This window comes from Orycteropus afer, unplaced genomic scaffold (assembly GCF_000298275.1).
Source record: "Orycteropus afer afer isolate SDZICR_OR568_19922 unplaced genomic scaffold, OryAfe1.0 scaffold00862, whole genome shotgun sequence".
Lineage (NCBI taxonomy): Eukaryota > Metazoa > Chordata > Mammalia > Tubulidentata > Orycteropodidae > Orycteropus > Orycteropus afer.
Genome location: NW_006922449.1, coordinates 111,712 through 128,658, shown reverse-complemented (window position 1 = coordinate 128,658; position 16,947 = coordinate 111,712). Strand labels below are relative to the sequence as shown.

The 16,947-nt window shown below is 39.4% G+C and overlaps 1 protein-coding gene across 1 annotated transcript in view; it reads right to left on the bottom strand.

The window, feature by feature from the left end:
• SIDT1 (SID1 transmembrane family member 1) overlaps positions 1-16,947 on the bottom strand; it is a 182,648-nt gene that overhangs the window by 118,284 nt on the left and 47,417 nt on the right. The window contains exons 2-3 of the mRNA XM_007958180.1: positions 10,583-10,704; positions 9,200-9,370 (exon numbers count right to left, since the gene is read on the bottom strand). Of these exons, the coding sequence (XP_007956371.1) occupies positions 9,200-9,370; positions 10,583-10,704 (293 nt within the window). The remainder of the gene's footprint in view (positions 1-9,199; positions 9,371-10,582; positions 10,705-16,947) is intronic.

The following is a 16,947-nucleotide window of genomic DNA, read 5'->3' as shown; positions in this document are numbered from 1 at the left end:
AAACCCAAGGAGGGGTCGCTATGAGTCAGGTTTGACTCGACGGCACATAACAACAACAACAACAAGTCCGCTTTCTAATTTCTCTTCATCTAGTCTTGTCTCCTTCAAATTAATTCTCCATAAAGTTATTATAAGTTAAACAATTGTCTACATTTCTTAACACCCCTTAGAAGCTCCTCCTATTCTGTGATCAGATGTCTGCCTGCTCCTCCCTGCCTGCACCTTCATATTCCAGAAACATTGGGCACCGAGTGACTGAAATGTGGGAAAATGAATGGTGGCAAAATTGTGTGTATGTGTGTGGAGGGGAGCTGGGGAATAATGAACTGGCAGGAAGTAATGCTTTAAGGCAGATTTTTCTTTTTAAAGCTGTGTTTAAGTCAATAAATTCTCCATGGAGTTGACCTCATATTTAGGTGAAAGTAGTGTGTTGAGCACTGTCCCCCCAAAATTCATGTCCACCTGCAACCTCAGAATGTAACTTTATTTGGAAATACAGTCTTTGCAGATACAATTAATGTAAGGATAGGGATGAGATCATACTGGATTGAGGGGGCACTAAATCCAGTGAAAATGCCTTTATGAGAGACAGAAAAAAGCACATAGAAACAAAGAGAAGAAGATAATGTGAAGATGGGGGCAGAGATTGAAGTAATGCATCTTCAAGCCAAAGATTGCCAGCAACCATTAGAAGCTAGGAGAGGCAGGGGATGGCTTCTCCTTCAGAGCCTACAGAAGAAACCAACCCTGCCAACACTTTGATTTTAAACTTCTGGCTGCTGAACTATGAGAGAATGCATTTCTATTGTTTTAAGCACCTAATTTGTGGTAATTATTATGATAGCCCTAGGAAACTAGTACACTGAACATAAAAATTAGAAGGACAGTTTTAGACACAAAATAGAAATAACATCTATTCTTGATTTTCCCCTTTCTTAGCTATATGAAGGTTGACTAGTCACTTAATATCTCTGGGGGTAAGCTTGCTTATCTATAAAAATGGGATGGGTTAACTAGATTCCTACAGTTCCTTTCCTTATTAAAATGATGATTCCAGAAGAAAAATCCCCAGAACTTATTCCAAATATATTAAAATCTTCCACTCAAAAATATGTAACAGAAATGAGAATGTTAGGAAGTTCTAGTTAATTCTTCAGTGTTTCTATCAATACCTGGAGCCCAGATCTTATTATAACCTCATCTCTTGCTCATTACTATCTTCCTTTGGATTTCTGGGCCACCACCAAGGTTGGTGAGGGACAACACAGAGCAAGAACTTGCCAGGGAGGAAGAGAAACATATATCTCAGCTACTATATTTTCCCAAGTTTATCTTGTTCTCATAAAAATCCTAGTAATTGTGTGCATTTTGAAATGTTTTGAATGTCTAGTTGCTAAGGTCAAGTCACACTATAAGAGGTGGAAAAAGAAAACAATGTGAGGGAATAGATCTGCAGTTTCACGAACATGCAAATCATTATTAAGACTTGCATAGAGTATGACCTTATTATTTCAGTTTCATAGAACTTAGTTCTCCAAAAGTCCAATAAACCTCACAGAAAATTGACACTACAATTCAAGTACACTGCCACCAGGTGAGAGCAACAGATCAAAGTCACATAGATCAATAAGTAAGGGCAACACTTCTCTGAAGTTCAAATTATACTCTGTTCAAGTATTCTCCTCAAAAGTACAACTATATATTCCCATATATTTTAAATTTTTATTGTGATTTGGGTGAAAGTTTACAGAGCAAATTCATCTTTCATACAGCAGCTCATATATACTTTGTCTCATGACACTGACTGCAATTTCCCACAATGCAAAAGCTCTCCTCCCACTTCCTCCCCATAGTTACCTCTTCCCTGTGTCCTTCCCTCCCATGCACTCCTGCCCCCTGAGCTGTCTCCCTGTGCATAAACAGCCCTTCTTTCTCCCATGATTGTTCTCTCCAAGGAGTGTATTTACCTCAGGTAAATGTTCAACTCATATGCCTGTCTTTTGTTTGGCTGGAAGCCACAGGTGTCGGTTCAGTTCCAGACCTGAAGGGCAGCTAGGGGCCATAGTCTCAGTGGTTCCACCAGGCTCTATCAGACCAGCAAATCTGGTTCCCCTTTTTTTTTTCCAAATGATTTTGAGTTTTGTTCCACATTGTTCTCCCACTCTATCCAGAATCTTTTACATAGATCCCCCTCCAAGTGGTTGACAGTGGTAGCCAGGCACCATCTAGTTCTTCTGGTCTCATAGTCATATAGGCTGGGGATCACATGGTGTGCCAGTTGCTTGGACTAATTGTTTCCATGCATCTTTGTTTTTCTTCATTCTTCTTTGCTCTGGATGAGGAGAGACCCATTATTGCATCTAGATGGCTGACAGCAAGCTTTTAAGATCCTAGCTGCTACTTGCCAAAGTAGGATGTGGAACAATGTTTTTGTGTAGTATGTTATGCCAATTGAGCTTGATGTCCCCTGGGACTATGGTTCCGAGCCTACAGGTCCAACTACTTGCTCCTTCTTGGTAACTGGCTGTGGCCAAGAAGTGATTACAACCTTATCCCTTGTCAGCTTTACTGTATACCTGGATACTCTTACAGAACATACAAATACACTTGTAGAAACATTATCTGCCAACCCTATACACGGTCATGGGCACAGTCTCCCTGCATAGATATACCTAATAGTTCAGCCTATCCACCCATCTATCCACTTGTATATCAATGTTTACCATCACTGACAATGCAGTATTGTGTATACAAGAGGGTTCGTATTTCTTGCTGTACCTCCCATGCACCTTTCTCTGTCTTCCTCTTCCTCAATGGGACTGTGTTGATCATGCACATTTGGTATATTGCCCTTCCCTTCACCCAAATTAATACTTGCCTCTACCTATCTAGCAATGTATCCCCCTCTCCCCTCCCTGGTAACCAACAAAGAAAATTTCCTTCCATATATAAATCTTTCCTGGACTTTTTACAATAATGGACTAATACAATATTTTTCCTTCTGTGATTGACTTATTTCACTCAGCATAATGTCCTCCAAGTTTATCCACATTATGCAGTGTTTTGCTTATTCTACATTTTTCTTTAGTGATGTATATACATTGTGTGTATGTACCATAGTTTGCTTATTCATTCTTCTGTTGATGGGCATATAGGTTGCTTCCATCTTTTTGCTATTGTAAATAGTGCTACAATGAACATGGGTGTGCATATATCTGTTCTTGTCCTAGCTCTCACTCCTTTAGGATATATACTTAGTAGTGGAATTGCTGATATGCCCAGATTTTTGTATATCATAGATTTTTTCAAAATAACTAAAGCAATTCAACTTAAGCACCATATTTTGACATTGTGTTAAGGTAGTGTTTCTCAACTCTGGCTGCACAGTAGAATCACTTGGGGGAACTTTCATAAAATAAATAAAGACCTCTCCCCTGGAAACTCTTATTTAATTGATTTGGGTGAATCTTATCTACCAGAGAATATAGTTCTAAATATTTTTCATTTCTTTTTAGTTTCTTAGCTCTTAAAATGATCACTTCACCTAATTCAACACCAGAATTAATAAAGGGACTTGGAAAATAACTGTGACCATTCCTCCATCTTTCTGACCATTAATTCATCCAGTCTCTCCACCTGTCTCTATGGGTGTACCACTATGTCAAGCAGTGTTGAGGAGACCAAGATAAATATTTTATTCCTATTTACAACACCATTGGCTATAGACCTTTTTATAAACTAACTGCCTTAGAAAATTTAGAGAAAGCTATATAATAGTACAGAATATCCTGATCAGAAAAATAAGCTGTGAAAAAGTAATGTATACTACTTAAAAATACTCTTTTTAAAAATTAACTTCTTAGATTGAAGTATAACAGATAAACAGAAAAGTGCACAAACCATAAGTATTTATCCGAATGAATTCTCACAAACTAAACATAAACATGCACTACTTCCTCTTTGGGAGCTCTGGTAGTGTAGTGCCTAAGGCACTTGACTGCTAACCAGAAGGCTGGTGGTTCAAACCCACCAGCCACTCCTCAGAAGGAAGGTTGGGTAATGTACTTCTGTAGTGATATGACCTTGGAAACCCAAGGAGGGGTCACTATGAGTCGAGTCAGACTCAATGGCACATAACAACAACAACAACAATTTTTTTTTTCCTTCCTAACTGTAATGCTATCCTGACTTTCAATTTTACAGAATAGTTTTGCCTATTATTAAACTCTATATAAATGGAATCAAATGGTGGGTATTATTTTTACCTGGCTTCTTTTACTCAACGTTTGGTTTGTGAGATTTACCCAGGTTCTTAGGCATAGCAGTAGTTTGTTCATTTTTATTGTGTAATATTTAATTGAATGGATATAACACAATTATATATTTAGGAGTTGGGTATAACTAGGAGTGGAAGTGCATTATCAGTCCTTTCCAATTTTGCAACTTAAGTAGTTATAGTGGCATTTCACTATGGTTTTACCTTGCATTTCTGATAGCCAATGAAGTTGGGCTTATTGGTTATTTGAATATCCTCTTTGGTGAAGTGTGTGTTCAAGTCTTGTGTCTATTGTTCAGTGGGCTTGCCTGTTTCTTAATTTTTTTAAAAAATATATATAAATAATACTAGTCTTTTCAAAGAATTGACTTGTTTTGCTAATTTTGTTCATTGCTGATTTCTTTTCCATTCCACTGTTTTCTGCTCTTGTTTTATTATTTTCTTTGGTTTTACTTTTCAGTTCTTTACTTATTTTCAATCTTTCTTCATTTCTAGGATGTGCATTCAAAACTATACATTTTCTTCTAAGTACTGCTTTAGTTGCTTCCCAGAAGTTTGGATATACCATATTTTTTGTATCATCCATTCAAAATATTTTCTAGCTTTTATTGTGATTTTTTTCTTTGACCCATAAGTTACATAGATGTAGATTACTTAATTTTCAAATATTTGGGGAATTTTCTAGTCATTTTTGTAGTTGATTTCTAGATAAATTCTATATACAATGAATTATTTTAGTCCTTTGAAATTCATTGAGACATGCATTAGAGCTCAGCAAGTGTGATAAACATTCCATGTGCCCTTGGAAAGGATAGGCATTCTGCCATTTTTAAATGCAATTTTCCAAATATATTAATTATGTCAGGTTGTTAATCATGTGGTTATAATCTTTATCAGAAGCTGACAAACTTTTTCTTAAAGCGTCAGATAGTAAATGTTTTAGGCTTGCAGGCCGTATGGCCTCAGTTCCAACTATTCAACTTCACCATTGTAACATGTAAACAGCCATAGAAAACAGGTAGATAAATGGACATGGCTGTGTTCCAGTAAAACTTTATTTGTAAAAACAGGTAGCCAGCCAGTGGGCCATAGTTTACCAATGCCTGTTCTGTCCTATTACTGTGTGTATTTTAAAGAATTTTTGGTCTGTTTATTCTGTCTGCAGAAGTCTTCTGTAGTAGACTCTATAGAGAAGTCTCTCACAAAAATTGTGAATTTGTCCAATTCTCCTTTAAACTCTGAAATATTTTAAATGTATGTTAGCAGGTGCATACAGATTTAGAATTTTAATGTTTTTTTTTTTGGTGATTGATTCTTTTATAAATATGAAATGCCCCTCAACCTCTAATAATGCTTCTTGCCTAAAGGACTACTTTGTCTGATATTGACACAACTATATCAACTGTCTTTCAGTTAGTTCAATATGATGTTTCTTTCATTGTCCTTTTATCTATAATATGTTCTTTTATTAAATTTGAATTCTTGTAGGCAACATATATTTAATATTCTTTTTTTCCTAAATTCCATCTGGCATCCTTAGTATTTTAGTTCAGATATTTGAATCCATATATATTTAATACAATTACTAATATATGTGAATATATGTATATATTCTTGCTATTATTATTTCTTTACTTAACCTAGAAATTTTCTTTCAACTCCTTAAAAAATGTTATTCCATTATCTTCTAGCTTCTGTTAAAAAGTTGCCTGCCCATTTTATTTGCTCCATTGAATGTAATGTGTCATTTTTCTCTGGATGCTTTTTAGAAATTCTCTATTACTTTAATTTTCAGCAGTTTTATGGTTTCCTTAGTACTTTTCCTTCTTTGGGTTTATAGTGCTTCCTGAGAGTATAGCTTGATGTTCTTTGGTTAGTTTGGGGAAATTTCTCAGCTACAGTCTTTTCACACATTGCTTCTGTTCTGTTCTCTTTTCTTCTTTTCCTAGGATAGCTCTTGTAAAAGTGTATGGGAAGTGTCCATTTGTGACATTGACATGAGCCTGTCCAGATTAGATGTCTTGTTTTGTTTTTTTCCCCCATTGGGTGAATCTAAAAATTGATTCCTCTTCTGAGACTCTTCTGCTTTGGTCGAAAGTTCTAATGAGAGATCCAAGGATTGTTTTCTCACTTAAAGTTTCTGTTCCTGAGATCTCCTCGTTTTTACCTCAGAAAACCCATATGTTGAAGTGAATGAATCTGGACCTGTGGGCACACAGACTTGCACCCACCTGGGTACCAGCCCTCACTCAGAGCAATTCTCACATTCACAGGCTCCAGGATTCTCATCCACAGGAGGCCAGAGCCGGAGAAGGGTTAGTGGCAAAGGAGGTCAGTAGCCAGGAGCTTGCCTGACTTTTTTTGATATTGATTTGTAATAGTTATTTATATATGCTACATATATACATGAGCCCTCTGTCAGTTATGTGTGTTGTAAGTATATTCTCCTTGTCTATGGATTGTCATCTTGTCCTCTTATGGTGCCTTCTGATGAGTGGAAATTATAATTTGTGTAACCCATTTACTTATATTTTCTTTTAAAATTTATTTAAAACACTCAGAGAGGAGGAAATGGTTTGAATTCTTTGAGAAAGCTTAGAGTAGGCTAAGGAAGAAATTTCATTAAAGTTTATAGCCTTATTCAAGATTAACCTTAGCCTTTCTTCTTAAATTTTCACACAGATTTACACATTTATTTTATAAGAATAATCTCTGGAATTAAACAAGTCGCTTGGAAACAATGTCCCCAGCTGAAATTATTGTATTCCATCTGTAATATAAACAACTTGAGATAGTGTATCGCAACTCCAGCCCTGGAGAAGGATGTCATGCATGGTAAAGAAGAGGGTCAGTGAAAAAGAGGAAGACCTTCAACCAGATGGATTGACATGGTGACTGCAACAACAGGCTCAAACACAGCAATGATTGTGAGGACGGTGCAGGAGTGGACAATGTTTCATTCTGTTGCACAAAGGGTTGTTATGGAACCGATTCCATGGCACCTCATGACAACAACATCCCAACTGATTTGGTTTCCAAGTATGGTGATGATGAGGAGGAAATAATCATTAGTTTTTTCACAAAGGACAAAGCCATATAACATTATTATTATTATTATTTTTTACCTACAAACATTCTTAAACTGGAAGAAGAAAATAAGGATAGAAAAAATAGCTTAAGGTCTTCCTTAAAAAAAAAAAAAAGTTTTCTCTCTTTGTCCAGAGAAAAAAAGAATGAAGAAAACCAAAGACACATGGAAACAATTAGTCTATGGGACTAGTGGACCAGCCGTACTTCAATCTACATGATCCTGAGAACAGAAGAACTAGATGGTGCCCGGCTACCACTGTCAACCACTCAGAAAGGGATCAGCCACTCAGATAGTAGATCCTGGATAGAGTGGAAGAAAATTGTGGAATAAAACTCAAAATCATAAAAAAGACCAGGCTTACTGGCCTAATAGAGACTGGTGAAACCCTCAAGACTATGGCCCCTAGTCACCCTTTAGGCCTTGTTCTGGTTACCTAGTGCCATTCTGACAGGAATATGCCTCAAATGGGATGGCTTGAACAGATAGAAGTTTATTCTCTTACAGTTTGGAGGCTTTAAGTCCAAGTTCAAAGGGCCAGGCTCTAGGGGCTGGGTGAAAGCCCCTTGACCTTGGGCTTCAGCTCTCCCTCTTGCTCCTGGCCCACTGAAGGTAGAGGCATCTCTTCCTCAGGTAGCTATTGGTTGCTGAGGCTAACAAGCCCAAGGTCAACAAATAAAATAGCACATGGCAGGCCATTAATTCAAGTCCATTGAAAGTCCTAAGGTCAGCAGAGCATGACAGGCTGCTGAACAATGACACGGCTACATGCAGGGTTCAAGCATGCCATAAGCTAGAGACCATTCCCAAAGCTGTTTCTTATACACAGGAAACAGACCACATACACAAAGGCAGCTACTCAGCTGCTCCCAGCAGACCACATACCCAAAGACAGCTACTCAGCTGCTCGCAGTAGATTCCACCATGGAGTTGATTACCAGTCTTATCATGGGGAATACTACATCCAGCTGCCCAGCCACTCAACCAGGCCTAGCCAAGTTAGCACACAAACTTAACCACTACAGGCCTGGAATTAGACCCATGCCCATGGCCTCTAGCCAAACAATAAACTAAAAAGAAAAAAACCCAGACCCACTGCCATCAAGTTGATTCTGACTCATAGTGACCCCCATTGGGTTCCTAAGGCAGTAAATCTTTATTCTGCAGAGTGGCTGGTGGATTTGACCCACCAACCTTCTGGTTAGCAGTCAAACGTCTAGGCACTGCACCACGAGAGCTCCTTAGCCAAAAAGTAGACAGGAGTATAGGGTGAACATTTACACCAGATAGATACACTCCTTAGAACAATCAACCTTGGGAGATCAGAAGCATAGTATTTGCACAGAGAGATAGCTCAGAGGACAGAAATAGGAAAGAAGGACACAAGAAAAAGGTAACCACAAGGAGAAAGTGGGAAGAGAAGTTACATTATGGCAATTGCAATCAATGTCATGAAACAAAATGTGCATGAACTGTTGTGTGGAAAATGAATTTGCTCTGTACATTTTCACCCAAATCATACACACACACACAAAAGTTGCTTTCAGGGTGGTAGGTCTGGTTGATAATACAAAAGCAGTCAGCCCCCAGTGACTCTAGTGTGGCCTACAGGTAAGAAAAAACCCTTACACTAACCCTCTAGGACAGATAAAACTATTAGGTCAACTTTTCTTACTTTCTGCACTAGTCCCTACTCCTTCTGTATTGCCACCCCCATGGGCAGGAGAGTTCAGGAGGTAGATAATTTCCGCCTAGAAATTCATAGGATGGAAGCTTGACTGAGCATAGGGAGAGCACACAAATAAAGTGAGGAAGGCCACTTGAGTCCTGCTCACCGGAGCTGAAAGTGCTTGATCTTGGTAACCAGCAGTTTGTACTCAGCACCCCGTGGTGCCATGGATGCTACGTCTACAAATATCAGTTGTTCCAAAGGTCCTGTTTCATTGGTAGCTTCTGAGGGACATAAGGTGCGGCTCACTTCCTGGTAGTTGTAGCTTCTCTGGTATCTGCAACAGCCATTAGTGGGAAAGAAACCCAGCAAGAGCAAGAAAGAGACTCAATGAATAAGCAGAGAGAGATGCCTATCTCATTTCATTTCTCCCCAAATTTGTTTCCAAGACCTACATTTTACATTTCAGACTGGACCTGTTGATAGCAATTTTAGAGTTACTGGTGTTTTAGCAGGGCTGTGAGGTTTGTTCAGTGTTAGTCAATTCATTAGGCAGTGTCTGCATTATACTGAAACATGCTGCTAATTTGGTGAGGAAAAAATATCAAAATTTCAGAGCAAAATTGTACAGATAAAAATAGCCAGTTGATTCTGTTTTGCTAAGATGGAATATAAAGAAAATGTCAGAATCCAATATTTCAATCTGCAAATACTTCATGCACAATATAGTTAACACTCATGTACCCATGTCTATATGTCCTCTGGGTCTTTTCTTAATTGTACAATAGAGGCTTGGACAGTTCTCCCCCATGAAGATATAAGCCCCAGAGGGCAGGGACGTGTTTTGTTTTGTTTTGTTTTTTTCCCCCCTACAACTGTGTCCTCAGCGTACCTGTAACTTAGTGGAGCTTAATAAATGCTATTGAATGAAGAATGTATAGATTCTGTAGGTACTCAGTGGACCTGCTTCAGAGCTACAAAACATTCGGGAGAGAATTTAACGAGGAAAAGTTTTTCCAGGTCCTCTGGTGGCATAGTGAGTAAGGCATTTGACTGCTAACCAGAAGGCTGGCAGTGCAAATCTAGATGGAGTGTTTATCTGAAAATGAAAGAAGTTGAAAACTGAACAGAGGTAAAAAGATTTACAACAGTAGGCACTGTAGAAATTGTTTACACTATAAAGAAAAAAAAGAAAGGAAAAAAAAAAAGCCAGTTGCCATGGAGTTGATTTTCACTTATGGTGATCCCAAATGTGTCAGGGTAGAATTGTGCTTCACAGGGGTTTCAATGGCTAATTTTTCAAAAGTAGACAGACTGACCCTTCTTCAGGGTACCTCTAGGGGAATCAAACTTCCAACCTTCTGGTTAGCAAATGAGCATGTTAACCATGTGCACTTCCCACAGACATCGTTTACACTTAGCATACATAAAATATCAACATTCCAAATGTCTGAGTTCTCCTTTAACCAGGGAAAAGACCAATACGTTTTAGGACATTGAAAGAAACCAAATGTTTTGAAGTTCATTGTCTAGGGAAAGAGCCACTTACAGTCCTTGGAAGAGCAGTGGAACCTGCCACGACAGCACCTCTTTCTGTTGGCGAACCACAACAAGGACTGGGAAATCAAGGTTCTCGGAGGAACTGTTCACATACACCCGCACTGCGTTCACCTGCAAGGCAGGGCAGAGAGAGGTGATGAAAACACACATGAAAACACTCACACGCGCGCGCATGCGCATGCCATAGCTGCCATTGAGGCTCAGGAAAACTTTAATTTCTGACATTTACTTCTCACAAAATATATTCTAAATGCTCTGGCTTTCTTTCCTTATTCATATTGTAACCACAGTGACTCTCGACCTTGATTGTCCACTGAAATCACCGGGAAGCTTTACGAAAATACTGTTGCCTGCTTCCAGTCTTCTGAGACTTTGATTTAACTGGTCTTAAGTGAAGCCAAATTACGGAGGCTACAAATGGCAAGCAGTGGAATTTGAACTGGGCAGTCTATATAAGATTTGGAGAACAAGCCCAGAACAGGAAAAGGAATAAAACGATGTGTTTTTTTCTCATTTGAATACAAATGCTAAAGATATACATATATAAACATTTTATCTTAAAATAGATATATTTATATAAATATTTCATCTAAAAATATATGTATATATACTTATATAAATGTATAAATATTTCATCATATATGTATATAAATAAAATTATTATTTTTTAAAGACCTACAAGAGCTTTGATAGGTGACAGAAAATCTTTGATTTTGGTTTGGGGAGTGATTTTGTGCTTCAAACCAAAATGCTATTGCAACATCTCATTAACGCCTAACAGATGGCTTGATGCTTCTACCACCAAATCACAAGCTCCCTCAGTGACAGATACCACAAGTGCTATTTTTCTCTTTGCCCTGATCCAAGGTATAAATCAATTCCTGACACAAAATGCTTTTTTCTATCAGCAGCTCTGCTCCTTCTGAACACACAAATCTACCCAAGGATTTAGCCCCATCATGGCTCCCTTTTAAAGAAAAGAAATTGAATTGTGACCTGGATCTGGGGGTATTTGTTGTCTTCCCTTAATTTTTATAATGCTACAGGCAACCTGGAAGAAGATGTGGTGGTTATGCTTGTGTGTCAACCTGGCTGGGCCTGGTTGAGTGGCTGGGCAGCTGGATGTAGTATTCCCCATTATGAGACTGGTAATCAACTCCATGGTGGAATCTACTGCGAGCAGCTGAGTAGCTGCATTTGGGTATGTGGTCTGCTTCCCATATATAAGAAACAGCTTTGGGAATGGTCCCTAGTTTATGGCACGCTTGGACCCTGCACAGCCATGTCGTTGTTCAGCAACGACAATGCCATGCTCTGTCGACCTTGGGACTTACAATGGACTTAAATTAATGGCCTGCTGTGTGGTTTGGTAACATTGGAACTGTGTTTTTTTACTTGTCGACCTTGGGCTTGTTAGTCTCAGCAGCCAGCAGCCGTCTGAGTGTAGAAACACCTCTAGCTCCAGTGGGCCAGGAGCAGGAGGCAGAGCTGGAGCCTAAGGTTGAGGGGCTTTCACACAGCCCCTAGAGCCTGGCACCTTGAACTTGGACTTAAAGACTCCAAACTGTAAGAGAATAAACTCCTGTTGTTAAGGCCATCCCATTGTGGTATATATTTCTGCCAGAGTGGCACTAGGTAACCAGAACAGAAGACAAAATAGAAAAAAAGGCAAGATAAAATTTGATCTTTCATATGTGAATTTTGTTCTAATGTAGTAAAGCCTGAGTGTTCTCTTGAAAACATCTTAATTAAGGGAAAGAAAAGAAAATCCTGCAGTTAAACCCTGAAGCTCTACCACATATTCAGAACAGAAACTGAGATGAAACAGAGTGGCATGGATAATATATGGTACCCTTTGGTACTATCATATCATTCTCCTTGATCAAATCACTGCTTTGTTTTTTTTAATATTAAAAGTACCCAAGGGTAATTTATTAATTTGATAAGAAGTAAAAGCTCATGAAGGGAATTTTTTCTTGTGCCTACACTCTAAATATTTCCATGGAAATTATGCAGCAGCTGATAATTGCTTAAACCATACCTCTAGTGCAGACCTTTTTTCTAAGCTCTGGATGTTTCATAGGTACCTCAAACTCAATATCTGAAATGGAATCCATTATTCCTTCATTTCTTACTTTAATTTCTTCTGAATTCCCTTGCTTGATGGATGGTCCCACCATGCAGCCATCCACCCAAGCCTGATACTTAAGAGTTGTCCTTGACTGCTACTTCTTTAGGTCTCTCAGTCAAGTTCTGCTGCTACAATCTCCTTAACTCACTGCCATTGAGTTTATTCCGACTCACAGTGACCTCCAGTAGATTTCAAAGCTGGAAATCTTTATGGAAGTAGATTGCCTCATCTTCCTCCCATGGAGCAGCTGGTGGGTTTGAACCACTGACCTTGTGGTCAGCATCCAAATGCCTTACCCACTATGCCACCAGAGCTCCTTGTTGTTGTTGTTGTTGTTATGTGCCGTCGAGTTGGCCCCGACTCACAGCGACCCCTCCTTGGGTTTCCGAGGCAGTATCACTACAGAAGTAGGATTGCCCAACCTTCCTTCCGAGGAGTGGCTGGTGGGTTTGAACCGCCAGCCGTCTGGTTAGCAGCAAGTATCTTAGCCACTATGCTACCAGAGCTCCCCCTTAGTATGGTCTATATCCAGGCCTCCACTCCATCCTTATGGACAATCTCATAGGTCACCCCTTCATCACTGTGACCCTTCTTGGCAGCTGCTATCTAATTTTTCTATCCCCAGGACTGCACTCCCCTAAGATGCAAATTTCATCTTAAAATGTCTTCAGTGATTCTGGGAATTTTCAGATTTATACAAAATAAAGAGACTAGTGAATCCTTCTGTATTTATCACCTGTTGTTATGTGCTGTCAAGTTAGACCCGACTCATAGCAACCCCTCCTTGGGTTTCCAAGGCAATAGCACTATGGAAGTAGATTGCCCGACCTTCCTTCCGAGGAGTGGCTGGTGGGTTTGAACTGCCAGTCTTCTGGTTAGCAGTCAAGTACCTTAGGCACTACGCTACCAGAGCTCCCTAGCTTTAATAGTTATTAGCAAGTGCCATTTTATTTCATTTATACCCCATGTTTCCCACTCTATTCTCCATTAGATTATTTTAAAGTAAATATCATATATCTTGTATCATGAAGAAGAACATGGCATCAGGATTGGAAGAAAGTTCATTAACAAGCTAAGATATGCAGACTACACAACTTTGCTTGCTGAAAGTGAGGATGACTTGGAACCTTTACTGATGAAGATTAAAGACTACAATCTGCAATATGGATTACACCTCAATACAAAGAAAATAAAAATCCCCACAACTGAACAAATAAGCAGCATCACAATAGATGGAGAAAAGATTGAGGTTGTCAAAAACTTCATATTACTTGGTTCTACAATCAACACCAATGGAAGCAGCAGTCAAGACATCAAAAGACATATTGCATTGGACAAATCTGTTGCAAAAGACCTCTTTCAAATGCTGAAGAGCAAAAATATATCCTTGAAGACTAAGATGTGCCTGACCCAAGATGTGGTATTGTCAATAGCCTCATATGCATGTGAGAGCTGGACAATGAATAAGGAAGTTGATGCTTTTGAGCTGTGGTGTTGGCAAAGCATGCTGGAAGTACTGTGGACTGCTAAAAGAATGAACAAATCTGTCCTGGCAGAAGTGCAGCTGGAATGCTCCTTGGAAGTGAGAATGGCTAGACTTCATCTCACCTACTGTGATCATATTGTCGGAAGTGACAATTCCCTGGAGAAAAATGTCATGCTTGATAAAGTGGAGGGTCAATGAAAGAGGGGAAAGCCCTCAACAAGATGGATTGACACGGTGGCTGCAAGGATGGGCTAAGGTATAGTAGGGATCAGGCTGGCACAGGACCAGGCAGTGTTTTGTTCTGTTGTACGTAGGTTGCTATGAGTAGAGACGACTTGACAGCACATAACAGCAACATATCATTTCAACTGTAAATAGTTCCATATGTATCTCTAAGAGATAAAGCTTTTTTTTTTTTTAAACGTAAACACAATACCATTATCCCACCTAATAAAACCAACAATAATTCCTTAAAATTATTTAATATTCAGGCAGTGTTTGAATTTCTTCAATTGTTTTAAAATTACTTTTTTTCAATTAAAGAAAATTGTTCACAAACAAGACCCACACATTACTTTTGGTTGATTTAAAATAATAATAATCTAAAAAACATCAAACTCACTGCCATCAAATCCCAACAGTCCGAACTCATAGCGACCCGTCCTTGGGTTTCTGAGGCAGTATCTCTATGGAAGTAGATTGTCCAGTCTTCCTTCTGAGGAGTGGCTGGTAGGTTTGAACCAGTGGTTAGCAGTCAAATGCCTTAGGCACTATGCCACCAGAGCTTCTCTTTTAATCTAAAGTTATCTCTCCCTCTTTTAGTTTACCTGCCTGGTTCTTTTAACCAAACCAAACCAAACTCACTGCCATTGAGTCAGATCTGACTCATAGCAATCTCTCCCTAGGTTTCCGAGGTGGTATCACTACGGAAGTAGATTCCCCAATCTTCCTTCTGAGGAGTGGCTGGTAGATATGAACCACCAGCCTTCTGGTTAGCAGTCACAAATTCCATCTTTGGCATTCCCAGGGCCTGGCAGAATGAAGTGGTTTTAAAACAGGCTCACTTTTGAGGTTTATAACATAAATATTCACAAGCATTATACAGCACTTGGTTTAGAGGACATATTAAACTGGAAAAAACAAACCCACTGCCACGGAGTCCATTCTGACCTAAAGCAACTCTATAGGGCAGTGTGGAACTGCCCCATAGGGTTTCTAAGGCTGTAAATCTTTATGGAAGCAGACTGTTACATCTTTCTCCCATGGAGTGGCTGATAGGTTTGAACTGCTGATCTTTTGGTTAGCAGTTTAGTGCTTAACCACTGTGCCACCAGGGACACATACCAACCCTCGCTGGATTTCTGAGTCTGTAAATCTTTAGGGAAGTAGATTGCCCCATCTTCCTTCTGTGGAGTAACTGGTGGGTTTGAATAGCTGACCTTCTGGTTAGCAGCCAAATGCCTTATCCACTACGCCACCAGAGCTCCTTAAAAGACACATTAGTCTAATTGAAATCTACAACAGTCAGAACCAAGATAAGACCTAAGGAATGCTGTGAAATAGGCAAGCTTCATCTTGAGCTTGTCTGCTTCTCTTTTCATCATCTAGGATGCAACCTCTCCCACCCTTAGGTACTTTGTGCCAGATGGGATTTTCCCAAATTTTTTTTATACTTTGCTCTAAGGTACTAATTCTCAGATTTTAGTGTGCTATTTAACAGTTCAGATCCCTCAAGCTCACATCCAGCATTTGTGATTCTACAGACCAGGAACTGGGCTTAGAAATATGAGTTTTTAACAAGCACACTAGATGATTCTGATGCACATGCTTGGGGCCTACACTTTGGGAAGTAATGTTCCAAAGATACCGCCTAATGGATTTCTTCATAGATGACCCTTTTTGTCAGCAACTCCCCAACTGCCCAGTATTATGAGATGCACAACACTAAGACCACTGATAGTGCTAGTACATCTAGAAGATGGTGTTTGGCAGGGTTGAAACTGGGCAGGTGGAGAGGAGGTCTGCTAGAGGGGAAGAGAACAGATACATGACTGACACATTTATCCCTGGTCCACTGTTCATCTCCACACCCGAATTCTATTCCTGGTCTGGTTCTTGTAATCTACTTACTTTTCTTGTTATTTAATTACAAGCTTACTAGCTATAATAAAAACAAACCCAGAGATATTGGCATCATAAATTGCAAAAACACCCCATGTTAGGGTAGGGGATAGAAGACACTGAGCAGTTTTTCAAGATGAACAGATAATGGATTATCCTCAGGAAAGGAAAGAGAGGCCTGTTCAGCATTTACTGTGCCTTTACAGAGGCTAATGTGCAGCTGAGAAAACTGGATTACTTTTGTAGCAGTAAAGTAAGCTGTGTAAAGGCAAAACTAAATGAAGAACACAGTGTTGGCCATGCATAACACTTCGTAAAAGGAACAGTCCATTCTAAAGAGTCAAGACTTCCCACCTGTTGCTTTTTCCACTTGGAGTGACAATAAGAGAAATTTTATTACATAGATTTTTTGGGGGAGCTCTGATAGCATAGTGGCTACGGCACTTGACTGCTAACCAGAAGGCTGGCGGTTCAAATCCACCAGCCACTCCTCGGAAGGAAGTTGGGGCAATCTACTTCCGTAGTGATACTGTCTCGGAAACCCAAGGAGGGGTCGCTATGAGTCGGGGCCGACTCAATAGCAAACAACAACAACAACAACATGTTTACTACAGGA